This window comes from Peromyscus eremicus, chromosome 22 (assembly GCF_949786415.1).
Source record: "Peromyscus eremicus chromosome 22, PerEre_H2_v1, whole genome shotgun sequence".
Taxonomy (NCBI): Eukaryota; Metazoa; Chordata; class Mammalia; order Rodentia; family Cricetidae; genus Peromyscus; species Peromyscus eremicus.
The window spans coordinates 20097437-20113288 of NC_081437.1; the positions used below are offsets into that span (position 1 = coordinate 20097437).

General features: G+C 40.8%; 1 protein-coding gene across 3 annotated transcripts in view; it reads right to left on the minus strand.

The window, feature by feature from the left end:
* Positions 1-1457: 1457 nt before the first annotated feature.
* The window catches only part of Lclat1 (lysocardiolipin acyltransferase 1), a 126924-nt gene continuing 112529 nt past the window's right edge, over positions 1458-15852 (minus strand). For all 3 annotated transcript variants that reach the window (XM_059248408.1, XM_059248406.1, XM_059248407.1), the window contains exon 6: positions 1458-2097. In XM_059248408.1, the coding sequence (XP_059104391.1) occupies positions 1595-2097 (503 nt within the window). In that variant the 3' untranslated portion in view covers positions 1458-1594. The remainder of the gene's footprint in view (positions 2098-15852) is intronic.

Consider the following 15852-nt stretch of genomic DNA (forward strand, 5'->3'; position numbering starts at 1 on the left):
GGCACAGAGAACAGCTCTGCTCTTTTACCTGGGGAACAAATGTAATTTTGATTGTTAGCTATTTCCATGTTTAAATGGGATCCATGGAAGTCACGGAAAAACTTAAAATTAGAAGTCTTTCTCATTAAGAGAAAGAAAAAAAAGTTCTTTTTTGTGTGTTTTTACCCTTAGAAACGATAAAGTCACACAGCTGTGCTGAGAGCAGATGTGTACAGGAACTAATTAGTGAGCTCCGGAGGAGCGGTTAACTGCGGGCTGGTGTGTTTCACTAGAGGCACCACTTAACACTCCCACTGAAACATACACACAAACTCCAAAAGAACCAAACAAACATGATATGCTGACAGTGTTCTGTCCCCACCAGGGCTTCCTAGAGAATGTGCTTGGTGAGCTGAGCAGGAAGGTGAATTCCTGTCTGAGGACACAGGGCAGTGACAGCTGTTCAGACTGCCCGGGGTGGGGTGACAGACAGGTTTGCTAACAGCTGAACAATTTTATGTGCCTGTGTCCCCCCGTCACAAAAGCCAGGACCATGCAGCTCAGTGGAAACAATGGCCACATGCTTCTCTCACCCAGGGCACTGGTGCTATGGGTCTGCTGGGTCTTCTCTGTCACATCATCCTGTCATCTGGAAGCAAACAGTTGGTCAGTGTGGCTTTAAATGTTACTGTTGAGAATTAGAGAGGAAGTCCTTGCTATCACTGAAAGGGCTCATTCTGGGTTAGCATTTTTGGTTTTAAGAGTAAAGTTGATCAAGGCTTGGGGGCTTTGGCTATGCCATCCTGTCTGCGGGCACTTTTGTTGTAGCTCTAATGGCGAAAGGTGGACACCCTACATGCACAGGACATACCTGCCTTCCATTGTGTGTAGGTTCTAAAAAAGTATTTCATAAGACAGTTTGTGTCTGAAATACCAGAATGTTCTTCTAGCACATCTTGACATGTGTCGTTCACACTGAAGATGAAGTTACACCTGCTAAGTGCAAGCTGAACCAGTTTCTGTCCTTGAAAACCCACATGGAGAGCCTGAAGGTGCTCCTAACCAGAGTGCAGGTGTGACTTCCCAGGGAGGAGGAGGGGTCTCCTGCTGTCTCATTCAGCACAGGAGACCATGAGCCATGGAGGGCTCCCTATGAAATGGTGATCAGTTTAGGACAAGACAATTTCAGTTTGACTGCTGGAAAAGGATAAAGACCGTGCCCATGGGGAAGCCAGGCTACCACCTGCCTCCATGTGCTGGAGCCCGTGTTCACGGTGCCAGGCCTGTCTCTGGGCTGGCAGCCTGTCAGAAGCCGGTTGACCCTTTCAGAAAAGCTTGCCATCTTGTCTCAACAGCTTGCAGATTGTTGCTAATATTCTGGCCCGAGTTATTCACAGCAATTGACCCTGCTACATATGCAGCATTGGAATTACATTCAGAGGTTTTAAAGAAACTGTAGCAATATTTCCCCCACAAAATTAAGTGCAAAATATCTTTAACAAAGAATGATGATAGTAAGAAACATTTGACATAGTCATGCAGAACTCATCTCGCTTTACAAAGGCTGTGGCATTTCCATAACGCCCCTAGGGTTTCACATGTAAATGTGACGGGCTTACTTGTTTCTCTTTGAATTTAAATGTGTGCCCTTGTGGAAGAAGCGGTAACATGCAAGTTCAATGATTTCCAGTCCACCAAATATTCTCTCCTGCAGCATGAAAAACACGATGCTGGTTATGAAATACCACCAAACAAGACTGTACAAATATACGAGCAGGCACACTGCAGAGCAGAACACGGTCCAGTACAGTATGGAGAGCAGCTTGACCACAAGGACTCTGAGCTCAGACTTGCAAGGTGGAACTGTGCTCTGCCCAGTAAAGTGAAAGGTTTTTTCTCCTTGGTAGAAGGACCGCAGTCTCTCTTCCTTCTCTTCCCACCTTTTGTGGCACCAGAGCTGAAGGTCCTCCTTGGATGTGGGAAGGGTGTCGATTGGATACCTCTGGACATGGAAGTGGATCTCCTTGGGAAAGTCTCCAAGCAGGAGGTGTTTCTCAGTCTGAGGAATGTTGTAAGGATATGCCACAGTGATGTCATGGACAGCATCGAGGTTCTTACCTAGGATTTGGAAAGATGAAAACATCTTTGCTTTAGCAACAGTCAGTGCGGTGGTAATGCTGATTCCCTCTGCCAGGCAGAAGCCTGAGCACGAAGAATCAGGACAGAGTGAACAAACAAGAGCTAAAAATACCAGGGTTTCTGGGTACTTAGGTCAATATTTACCAGCCATTTTTAGCCTTTTTTCCTGTCTGCTAATTACCACAAAGACCTTTAGAAAGAAATTATGTTCATTCCCAGAAATGGTAATCTGCATTCTAGAACTACAGGGATACACACAGTGAGCTGGAGCTGAGATAGGATTAAAGGGTATAGGCTAGCCCTTCAGCCACAAGATTTGTTACACTGACACTATTAACACACTCATCTCATTAAAGACAATAGAAATGTGTTCGTCTTTACCTTAAAATGACCATGATAATTACTGCAAAGGAACCTCAGAGACAAACTTGAAGAAATTGTCAGTCACATGAACATTTCTAAGCAACAAGCAAAACAACTTTGATCCTGACCTGAAACACCAATGTGCATAAGTATTTAATAGGGTTATTTTTGAAGTCACACACCAGATGCTGGCAACGAAGACACGGTAAACATGGTCCCTGGTGTCCTTCAAAATGTTCCCAACAGCATCAGGGGAACAAGAATGCACAAGATCCCAAACAGGCCATGGGGCCATGGCAGATGCGGTGGGGGAGGAGCAGGTTCTGCAGAGGGAGTGGACTGGACACCATGGGAATGGTATAGGCCCTCCTGTACACTGTATGTGGCAGAGGAGCATCTTGGGGGCAGTGGAGCACCAGCAGTGTGGAGACCAAGGGCAAAACAATGTGGAGACCAAGGGCAAAACAATGTGGCTGTTACACAGGCCAGAGGAGAGGCGGGGCCAAAGGAAGGGACTCCTTCCTTTGTGCTCCACTGGAGGGGGGGGGGACTACACAGGAGGGAGTCGGGTTTATTTTTTTGTCTCAGCACTGAACTAATGGTGGGGCCTTTGAGGTCAGAGAGCTGGTGCATTGTATGATCTGCAGAAGACAACTGATACAGCTCCCAGTACACACAGACCCAGGGAAGCTTAGTATTTTGCCCAAGGGCACAGCACTGTTGGTGCTATCTCTGGATGTTGTCATTATTTTCAGTGAACAAACTTAAGTGGTTTTTATTAGTTGTATAAAATAATGGGCTTTGTTAAACAGTTTCACACAGGTACATAATGTACTGTGACAGTACCCATCCTCTAGTCTCCTCTCCCCTTCCAGTGAACAGACTGGATGAGGACATGAGTTTCTTATAGAAACAGATGACGCGGGCAGGACTCACGTGTGGCGACAGCAGTCAGAATAGCAGTTCTTACATGGGTAGGAAGTACCGAGAAGGCACCTGAGGAAATCTGGGGAACACCAAGAATATTCTAGACTGGGGTGTGACAGCACAGCGTTTGCCTCTATCAGAATCAAACGGCATCTAACTGAGAACATTTTACTCTGTTGAAGTTTTACTTCGATAGCAGCATTGGCAAAGAAGTGAAGCCATTTGCCCCCACACTCCTTCAACTGAACCCGTCACTCTTAAAAATGGTTCTTCAAGTCTTCTATACCTGTCAGTCTCGGCTACACTCTGGTTTGCTTTAGGGTAACAACCAGGTTTCGACTTGGTTTCTTTGCTGTCTTTACAGGACCCTTCTCCTTGACTAGAAAGTCAATGTACTAGCGCTATCTCCACATAGACCGGGCTCTGTTCGCTTCTGCCACTCGCCACAGCCAGTGTGCTTGCTGGCTGCTGGACCGAAACTCTGCCCTCAACTCTCTACTTTCTCTCACAGTGAGGAAAAGATGGTCACCATGTCAGTTAGCCCGAGTCAAAGTTATGTTGACATTTCATTTCTCTTTAAAACTCCTGGGGCTCCCTCCTTCCAGCCAAGCCTTCTCAGAGATAGAACTGGCATCTCCACAGTACTGCTCTGATCCTGACCAGACTGCAGCTCTCTGTAGCTACTCATTCTGCACTGGTTTCACATTTAACCTTTGGATCTACCTATTCTTAATGTCTTAGCCTTTCTCCCGTAAGTGTTCATCTATGTGTCTGATGTATACAAGTAAGTATGAGGATGCACATGGAGGCCAGAGTAGGGTGCTGGGTATCTCCCTATCTCTCTGCTTGTCTCTTGACATAGACACTTAATGAACCTGAAGCTTGCCATACTGGCTAGACTGGCCAGCCACTGAGTTCCCAGGATCAGTATGTCCCTGCTTCCCAGCTGTGGGGTTATAGGTACCCAGGAGCATGCCCAGCCTTTAGTAGGTGCTAGGGATCTGAACTCAGGCTCTCATACTTACATAGTAAGGGCATCTTTACTCATCAAGCTAGCTCCTCAGCTCTTATAAATGGTTCTTAATATTAATACGAAATAGTCACAGATTGTCAGAAATGATCAGAACTGTAAGAAAAGTAGCTTCCTTGCTCCAGTGAGAAACTGAAGTACTTTCCCACACAATGTGTGGTGTCCCTTCATGTTTATGAGGTGCTGATGCTTGGTAAATAAGTTGTACATTTTGACACAGTGACAGTACCTCAGACAGAGACCTCCTAGCCTCAATGCCACACAGAGCATGGGGTGAGGGTGGGGCGCTGTAGAAGTGACAGCTTGGGTCAAAATTCTGGCTAAGCCTCCTGAGCAAGTTACAGTCTCTCTGAGGCTTACTTGGTCTTGTGCCTACAAAGTACATCACTGAACGGTTCTGGGAGTTACATAAGACACCCAGGAAAACACTCTCGATCATGGCTCAGTAAGTGTCAGTGAATGCCAGCTGTCACTATCACAGGCCGCAGGTAAAGCCACAGCCTCTCTCTCTCAGAACAGTTCCCACCATCATGGTGTCTGTCGGAGAACTGCATTCACATCCCCTCTCCGCCACTACTGTACTGTTTATCTAGACCCTGAGGATGCCTGCCAATCGGGACCTTCCATACTCAAGACAAATGTTCCAAGTGCTGTTTTACAAGGCTTTCTCCTGAATTCCTTCCGTTTCAAATATATAATTTCTCTTGATTGATACCTGATTTCAATGTGTCCAGCTCTAATGAAGAGCCTTTATTAAAGGCTAAGGCCCAGGTAGCCCCGCCTGCTGTGAGACCCGGCTGCCACTGTATGCTCAAACAAGAGCCATGTGTTTGCCTCTTTAGTACCTAGTTTTCAAGAGGGTCTAGAAATTTGCATGTGATCAGTATGTGTGTGATTTATCTTCTCATCTGAAAGTATGGGAGCTAATTATGCCTTCTTTGTTGGAAAGTTATAATAATTCAGTGGGTGACTGCAGAGTGAGTTCTTGGACCCAGAAAGTTCATAAATGTTAGGATCTACTACAACACTTCTATTTCCTTTACTAAGACTGATTTGGCCTCTCGATATTTTGTTTTTTCTAACTTGAATTCCACGAATTGTTGGTCCTGAAAGGGCAATAGTCTAAAAGTCTCTTAGAAATTGTGTGAGATTTAGCACTTTGGAAGGCTATTATTATAATTCAGAACCATTAAAGTACTACCCTTTTACATGGCAAGCAAGTGCAGAACAGCATTATAGTGTTTAGAATAAAAAGATAAATTAAAGGGAAGGGGAGCTGGCAAGAAGACACTTCTTGACATTCACATCCCGAGCTTCACAGGTAGCTTAAGGGCTTCCTTAAGCCCAGACTCGGACGTGGGTAAACACGTTGGCAAGAGAAAGGCCTTTGGAAGGAGAGTCAACAGTCCTGATATGTTTTAACCTTTACATTAAGTAAAGGTCTCTAGACAACACAAAAGCTACAAGTTACTGTTTTGCAGAGTGGGAGAGCCCAATTTCCTGCAGGCAGAAGAGCTTACTTTTGTATCACGTTTCATTTAGACCCCTTGGTCTGTGCCCTTGAGCCCAAGAGCCAGTGCCACCAAGGGAGCCAGGACTACGAGATAAGGAACAGGGAAAGGGGCAGCATGGCTGCAGGGGCTGGGCTCACATACAAGACAAGAAAGAAAGGGAGAGTCCAAAGCTGAGACGTGCTTCCACTCACCAATGAAGAGATCAGGAAACATGTTTCTGCTATCAGCAAGGTTTTATATCGTCCTCACGCCCAGCTGCCATCAATAGAAAGCATTTTTAAAAGACCTCACTGCTTTTCCAATGAGTTAAATTACAGACATGGATGCCATCTACTTATCTTCATCCTGCACTGGGTTCAGAACGGAGATCTGTTCTGTTTTGGATACTGTACCTAATGGAATTATTGTATAAAGCTAGCACTCCGTTACAACAGTCATGCTCACTGGGACCTCAACTGTTTCTTTTAGTGGGAGGAACAAAGCAGTCGCTTACTCTTCCAAATCTTCCTTCCAAGACTCTGGCAGACACTAAGGGATTCTGAATACTCTAGTCATGTTTAAATAACCAACAGAAGTTGAAAACTAGGATTGATTTTTCCAAATGTAATATCCATAAGGGGATGTCTCTAATCATCTCAAGTTGAAGTCATGGTCTTTAAAAGAGTTCTGTCTAGTGTCAGATGCTCACCAGGAATAGGAGATTGGCAAATCTTTACACATTTGTATGCTTAAAAGAAAGACCTGCAAGAAGCTTTCATGAACTCTAAAATCGTATCAAACGGAAGGGATGCTATTGTGCTCATGCCTACTAAAGCACATAACCCAATTGTACAGCTTGATGACAGAATAATACACATTCCCAACAGGGATCTTAAAGAGAACTAGCAAAGACTGCAAATTTCCCTTTCTTTCCCCATTTCATAACCAAGTATGTATAAAATACGCAAAATATAACTTCCCATTTCATTTTGAAATCTTGATTAAATAAAATCTAGCCAGATCTGAATCCATAAATTTAACTACAAATAACGACAACTATTAAAGGAACTTTTCACCCATGATGTGTTTTATGTTAAAATAAAAAGCCGAAGGCCACTGATTTTTTTGTTTTCATATTTAAAAAAAAAAAAAAACAAACAGAAAACTCATCATCCCCCAGGGACAGAAGTTGGGTTTCATAACTAAGCAACCATTGCCTTGAACTAGCACTGACACATAACTATACTAATAAACCATGACACGCTGGCACTAGTCAACCCACGTGGAAGAGCGTCTTGAATGGACAGAGTCAGAGTACACAGACTAAAAATAGCAATAAATAAGAGCATGCATGAGCCACTTAAAACTAACTGGCATGAAGATTCCAACAGCACCATGTTCATAACTAGAGAAAATTCTATAGTGTCCTACTTGGAACATTATTCACTGTTTTTTTTTTTTTCAGCCCAAGTTGAAAATGTATGGGACAAAAGATAGAGACATACAGCAACCAACCCATACCATACTGAAGCACTATTTTATACTGCCCATCTATGTCATTTCAGATTTCCTAAAATATTTTATGGATGAATGTTTGGGAGAACAAAAGTCCCTTGTTTCCGGATACATTATTCCCATTCACATGGCATTAAGTAGATGTTTTTGTAATCAATGATAATGATTTTCTAGATAATGTTGAGATGTTAGATCAAAGAATGTAAATAAATATGCTAAGAGATTTTTGCAGCCGAGCGGTGGTGGCGCACGCCTTTAATCCCAGCACTCGGGAGGCAGAGCCAGGCAGATCTCTGTGAGTTCGAGGCCAGCCTGGGCTACCAAGTGAGTTCCAGGAGAGGCACAAAGCTACACAGAGAAACCCTGTCTTGAAAAACCAAAAAAAAAAAAAAAAGAGAGAGAGAGATTTTTGCTACAGACATATGAGCAACTGACCCCGCAAAATGTTTGAATACACACAAGAAACTTACTTTTTTGTGTGATTTTACTAACGCTTGTACTGTATTTTTAGAAAGTTTCTGAAACACAATTTAGATTTGATTTTTATGTCTTTGATTATACATTACACATTTATGGGATTTATGTACTTCTAATACTTCTGCATGTTTTCAAAATTCAGTTATGTGTCATTTCTTAAGCATGTACAAGCTTTTTGAAGCAAAGGCATTACATTTTATGACACCTGTTAGTATTTTGACACCTGACCACCAAAGAGTGTTTTCTTTTTAATTAGTTCATTTATCTGTGTGTGGGAAGGTGGGGTGGCTATGAATGGAGACCAGGAGAGGGCGCCGCCAGCTGTCCTCTTGCGTTACTCTCTACCTCCTCCTCTAAGGCAGGGTCTCTCTCTGAACCTGGGGCTCATGTCTCAGCTAGAAGCTGGCAGACTCCAGAAATCTCCCTTCAGAGCTGGGGCTACAAACAGACATTTGCGGGGAACTTGTGGCTTATTTGGCAGAGGCTGAGATCTAAACTGTGGAGTTCATGATTTAGGGAGAGTAACTGTGGGGTTTATTCCTCTGTGAATGCAGCTTCATTTCCAAGTTCATTTCCTGCAGGTCCTTTATTTATTCCTTTTATTCCATTTGCAAAGCTCCTTATCATAAATCAGTATTTCTCTGAACATTGTGTTGCAAATATCTTTACAAATATTTATTATCTTTTATTGATAGCATCTTCTCCAATATAACTGTATTTTATCAAGAAATTTTCTCATGTTAGAGGTTTTCAGTACTTCTGTCTCTCTTGTGTCTACAATGTATGGATCTTTACATTTCTTTGCAAGATGAAAACAAGTTTTTTCACTTCTTGTATTAAACAGCTTCCCTCCTCTATTACACTGCTACATTAACGAGGCCACGGCTCAAACCCTTGCTAGCTGGTGTCCTTTTCCTCCATTGTCCACAAGCCTATTCCTGCTGCAAGACCACACCACTTTCTTCTACTGACGCATGGCTGGTAAAGTAGGAGTGCTTTTGTGTCTCCTTTTGGAGACTTCAAAAGTCGCTGTTAGGCATCTTAAACATTTTAAATGTCATATGAAGCAGATCTCAAAGATGTTAAAGGACCATAATTTGTTATTTACATCCTGAATACAAAAAGTTAATTCCTAGTTACCTGATGGAGACTCAAGCCTGAAATCATGTACAGAATGCTAGATGAAGCCTTTTTCTAGAATTAGTTAGTACTCTATATGACCCATAAAATCATGACAAAAAGCTTAAAATATATTAATCCTATAAATTTTGAGATATTTATACCTTTAGAAGAGTTTTAAAGAATCAAAATAAAACCAAAAGATTATGTTATGAGATTAGTGGCAATAGAATAGTCCCTTATTTTCGTTTTTCTTCTTTCCCATATCAGGTGTCTCTTCTGACATGAGACAGAGATTTTAGATTTTTCTTTTAACAAGCATGCTTGGGTTTAAAGGAGAGAGCCATGCTCAACTCCAAAGCTAGCTTTAATTTTTAATTGACCTGGGACTACAAAAAGACCATTTGCATTATGTGTCTGAAGAGAAGAGCAGAAACAAACATTCGGGAAGATTTATAAAATTTTATCCTGTTGGAAATGTGATATCCCAACAGGCCAATTTACTTCTTTTCTTGGGACATTTTCTCTGGGTGATTCATCCTTTTTCTTTGGATGTCTCATTTGTCCAGTGGTCTTCAGATTCCTAAGCTTTCATTCTCCTGCAAGACAAAAACAAAACCCTGCCTCAACCCTAACTTTAGAGAGTTTTCCTTCTGGCAAGTTATATCTGATCAAATGAAAAGTATTTGTTAGTTTTATAAATTGATTTAGATTCAATGGTCAGGCTGGCTTCTAATCAAGAAGTCTCTGTTGTTCAAATCTAATCTTTATTAATTTTGATGGTATCCATAGCTTTTCTTCTCTTGTGGAATAAAAGCAAATCTCTTCCCCAATGTAACACAAATCCTGGTTTCCATTCTGAGGTCAACACATCTTTAAAGTACACAGGCTGATTTAATTCAGTAGCTTTTTCTATTATCCAATGTCTCTCCACAGCTGTCATTCTTTTTCATTAGCATTTGGAAATTTTAAAGTTAATAAAGCATTATGTAACCTATCTCTGGGGGTCTTTATTAACCCTTTCTGTTTATTAAGTATATCTTTTAGAGTTCAATTAGATCTTTCTATAACTGCTTGCCCTGTAGGATTGTGTGTTATACCTGTAATATGCTCTATGCTATAATATACAAAAAATGTTTCATTTTACTAGAGATATATATTGGAGCATTGTTAGTCTTAATTTAAACAGGTATCCCCATGATGGCCATTTTGTTTGTGATCTAACAAACTTTGCTTGAAGATCAGAGTGTGGAGCTAAGCCACTAGTTAGCCATACAGGCCAGGCAGTGGTGGCACACACCTTTAATCCCAGCACTTAGGATCTCATGCCTTTGCCCTCAATACTTTCTGCATATTAAAGGTCAGTAACTGTATTAACAGGTTCTGGAAAATCTAATAATACCATGAGAATGGCATAGAATTCTGACTTTTGAACAGAATCATAAGGGCTTTGAGGCACTTTGTTCAAATTTCATGATTTATAACCTGCCTTTCCTGATTTGTTTGCATCAGTATAGAATGTAGGGGTTCCAGAAATTGGTGTTCCCTGTACAATGTGAGGAAGGATCCAGTTAGTTCTCTTTATAAACTGAAATCTCTTGCTTTTGGGATATTTGTTGCTAATCTTTCCCAAAAAAATTACTGCAAGCTCTTTGCCAATGTTCATTTTCTGTGCACAAAGAGGAAATTTTGGCATTAATAAGAGATACTACAATTTCTGCTGGGTCTATTCCTGATAATTGATGAAGTCTCTATTTTCCTTTTGAATCAACTCAGAAATCTTTTCTATATAGGTTTTTAAGTTTTCACTGTTTGTGTGGTTAAAAATATCCATTCTAAGACATTATCTTCTCTCTGCACAGAATGCACAGAAAGTAAAATAACCAGAATGCAATCAAGCTCTGGATCCAGATGATCCACATATGTATCCTCTAACTTCTTTCCTACCAGAGCCAATTCTTTCTCAGCTTCAGCTGATAATTTTCTTTTTTATATGCATACATAATGCATTTTTATTATGTTTTAAATTTTATTTACCATGGATTAGACTATCTTGTTCTCACACTCCCACTGATGCCCTTCTTAGTCTCAGATAGCCCCCATTCTTTTTTTCTTTTAAGAAATTTATTTATTTTATATACCAACCACAGACCACCCTCTCATCCTTCCTCCTGCTCCCCCTAGCCTTCCCTCCCTGACCCCATCACCTCCTCTGAAAAGGTAAGGCCTCCCATGGGGAGTCCACAAAGCCTGATACATTCAGTTGAGGCAGGACCAAGCCCCTCACCCCTGTATCAAAGCTGAGCAAGGCATCCCACCATAGGAAAAGTGCGTCAAAAAGCCCAGCTGATTATTTTCTTGAACTATTTAAGTCCTTGTCACCTTGTAAGGTTTGAAACAAATTACTCAGTTCTTGAGTTGTTAATCCAATGTAGGTCATAGTCAGTAAATGTCTCCTATCAACTTTTGAAAGTCATTAAGAGTCTGCAATTGATCTCTCCTGATTTGTATCTTTAGGGGTTGAATTCTTTGTAAACCTATTTTATATCCTAAGCAATTAATAGAATCTCCTCTTTGTGTTTTTTTTTTTTTCAGGAACAATTTGTAATCCCTAACAAGGAAAAATTTTCTTTACTTATTCAAAAATTTTCTCTAAAGTATTTATATTTGAATTTTCTCTAAAGTATTTATATTTGAATCAGCTAGTAAGATATCATCCATATAATGGTAAATTATAGATTGAGGAAACTGTACACAAATCATTTCCAATGGCTGTTGTACAAAATACTAGCACAGTGTGGCGCTGTTTAACATCCCTTGTGGGAAAACCTTCCATTGATATCTCTTAACAGGCTTAGAATTATTATATGTAGGCACTGTGAAAGCCTATTTTTCTCTATCCTTTTCTTGAAAAGGTGAAGAAACAGTCTTTTAAATCAATAAGTATAATACACCATCCTTTAGATAATAGAGAAGGCAGGGGAATTCTTGGCTGTCAAGAACCATTGGCTCTTAGATCTGTTACCATTCTCCATTTTCCAGATTTCTTTTTAATAACAAACACAGGAGAATTCCAAGGACTAGTCGATTCTTCAATATGTTGAACATGTAGCTGCTCCTGTGCCAGCTGTTCTAAGGCCTGTAATTTTCCTGAGGTCAAAGGCCATTGCTCTACCCAGATAGGTTTGTCAGTTGACCATTTTAAAGGTAGGGCTGTTGGTACCTTTGACAGATCAGCAGCTGTTGTGCCCTGTTTTTTTACAACCTGAATGGTCAGGAACTGTTCTTTATAATATCTTTTAATGTGTTTCCCAAAAATATATGTTAGTTTATGGTTTGTTTCTGAGACCAGAGGAATGTTAATTTGGATATTCCATCGCTGTAACAAATCATGTTCCCGTAAATTCATTGCTGTATTAGCCACATATGGCATTGATTTTTCCTCTCTGTCCTTCTGGCCCTATACATTTGACACATCTCACTCTTTGTTTTACCTGAGATAAAGTTCCAGTCCCTAAACGCTGAACATTTACCTCCTGAAGAGGCCAGTTTGGATGCCAAGATTCTGGTGCAATTATTGTTATATCTGCCCATGTGTCTACAAGACCTTCAATTACAATGTCATTTATTTGTATTTTTAGCTTTGGTCTTTGATCATTTATAGAAGTTTGCCCAAATATTTGCTTTATGGTTTTTCCTGAAATTTTTGTTTTATCTTCTAAAGCTGTCATATCCTCCAGAGCAGTTTTTTTTCCAATAGGCACTAAGTCCTTTAATTGCTCTAGGAAGGAGTTTCCCTCCCCCACTGTGGTAGAGAATGACTGAACCAAATTTGACATGGCCTGCCAGAGCCCACCCACCAAAAGGTGTTTCCCAGTGGCAAAGGGTTGATCTGCACTCATTGGTCCAATGTCGGCCTTTGCCACACCTTCTGCATACTCCAGAAAGCAGGGACCTTCTGCTTGGATTATTCCTAGAAAAAAAACATTGTTTCTAGGAAGGCCCTGTCTACTATCCCCTTTTAGGTGACCTTGTTTGCTTCAATTAAAACACCTGACATTTTGATTTTTCTTCAAGCTTCTGGAAATCACCTCTCCGATAGCATCATCATGGTTATGAGATTCAATATTGACTGTATCTTGGATCCATTCCTCTATGGGTGCTAATTTTGCCTTTAAAGGCCTAATTAAAATTATCCATTTGTATTGTGAAGTAGCATTTTCAAAAACCAAAGATTCAATTATTTGTCTAGCTTCTGAATTTGGTATCATTCTATTTAAAGCTGAAGTCAATCTTTGTGAGGGAAAAAAAATCAGTGAAGGTTTCTTTTAGGCCCTGTATAACTTTAGTAAATGACTCAGTTCTCTTTCTGACTTCTTCAATTCTGTCCCAAGCATTTCTGCGGCTGCATGGCATAGAGCCAGCGTGTGGTCATCATATAGAGACTTTCTTTGTACATCAGCATGATCACCCTCTCCAAGAAGTTCACCTTGGGAAATTTCAATACTTCTATCCCTACTTCATTGTTCAATGGTCCTAGCCTAGTCTTTCCACCAGGTCCTCCACTGTAATTGAAGATCAGGTTCCAATACTGCAGTAACCAAGTCTTTCCAGTCTTGTGGGAAAATTCTGTTACTAGTTGAACATGAGTTTAACATCTGAATCACAAAAGGTGAATGCATATCATGAGACTATCTCTTCCTTAAATCTCCTCAAATCTAGCTCTTATATAACCTTGGGGATACCTGTCATTTGGCAGTTGTTCCTGTAAGGCAACTGGACAAATTAAGGTTGGTTGTTTTATAACCTTGAGCTACTCCTCTCTAATTTTATAATGTAATGGTGATGTTGGTTCTCCTTTAAACTCCTCTATCTTTGTCTGAATATTTCTAATATCTGTTTTAGTACGTTTTTCTAAGGCTTGTAACTTACAGTCAAAATGGCAATATTTTCTCTAGTAACTTTTTCTAAGACCTGTCTCTTGGCACTCATATCAACCAGCTGTTTTAGGGATAAAACAAGAATTATCAAACCAATAATGATTATAATTAACATTATGTAAATCACAGCTAAGTTACTATCCCCTCATTTAATTATTCCATTTTTAAACCATCAATTGTGGAATCATACAGAGACCTAACTCCCTCCATCATAATAGTGTTTCCCATTTTTTTTAATGTGAGAAAAAGAAATTTTTTTATTTTAACTAATTTCCTCCCTTTAAGAATTCACAATTGGCTGGGTGGTGGTGGCACACACCTTTAATCCCAGCACTCGGGAGACAGAGCCAGGCAGATCTCTGTGAGTTCAAGGCCAGCCTGGGCTACCAAATGAGTTCCAGGAAAGGCGCAAAGATACACAGAGAAACCTTGTCTTGAAAAACCAAAAAAAGAATTCACAGTTGTCTCACCAGATCCACTGATGATGACAGTGAAGTGTGAGGCTGAGAACACAGGTGGTACACGGCCTGGCTGAGGACCGCTGCCGATGACTGGGTGTCAGCAGCCTGAGGAGGGGGTCCAGGGAAAGTCCATAACCCAAGGGGGAAGAGGAGCCAAGGAGCCAGCTGTCTGCATGGGGGAGTGTGCAAAAGCAGCACGTGTGGCCCATGGAAAGTGAATGCACAGAGCTGCCTGAAGGCAGAGCTCGCCGGTGGTGAGGGGCTGACTCTGGTGGTATTTGAAACCAAAGCCAGAGGCGTTTGCAATCCAGGTGACTGTGGAGACTGCTGTAGAGAGGCTGCAACAGGAAAATCCCAGACTTGCTCAGAGGGCTTGGGGAAGAAAAGGGAAAGCCAGCCAGGGGTAAAGTGACTCCGCTGGATGCAGTTTCTGCGTGCAGCTCTGGCAGGTGCTGGTGGCTGCAACACCACAGGCAAGAGCTATTTCGTGAATTCGTGCCCCAAAAGTTGGACACCAGATGATGCATAAATCTAATTAATCTTATCTTATTTATAAAACCAGGAGTCAGATATCGGGGTAAAACCTGAAAGATCAGAAATGCAGGGGAGCAGCCACCAGTGACTTCCTACCTTTTCCATTCCTCTGACCAAAAGGGCCAAGATCCTGCCTCAGCCCTGCCTTACCACTTCTGTCCCTCTCTCTACAATCCTCCAAACCTCTATGGTTAGCTCCACCCTCTGACTCCAATGAAGCTTTATTTGTCAGAACACAAACAAAATATCACACAAGACATACCTCCAAAAACAAAACAAAAAGAAAACCTACCTGGAAATTTTATATTATATTTGCATTATAATTTTGGAATAACTGCCATTTAAGTCTATTTATTCAAGAAAAGGGGTATATAATGTCTTTCTTGTCTTATGTTTAGTTTTCAAGTCTTTGGTAGTTTTTTTATTGCTTTCATTATTAACATTTACTTAAAATGTGGGGTTTAGTGCTTCAACATTTTAAATACTCATTTCAACCTGTTATTATAGAGCTCTAGTTAGATATGATTGTATTTAAGTAGTTAATTTCTATTTTATTATTCTTAGGTTTAATTATAAATGGCTTGATTTGCCAGATCCCCTAGAGCTGGAGTGATAGGTCTGATGTGGGTGCTGGGAACTGAACTTTGGTCCTCTGCAAGTATATGTTCTTAATCACTGAGCACTCTCTCCTGTCCTGACTTAACAACAGCAAGGAAAAATCAACCAATGAAATCTTCAGAATTTATGCATGATAGAGTCAAAAAGTTTATCAAATACCCACAGAATTAAATTAAGTCTTACTAGTCAAATATTTAAAAAATAGAAAGGCAAAGAGTAATTGAAAACTAAATTGTAAGCTTTAAAATGTCTTCCCT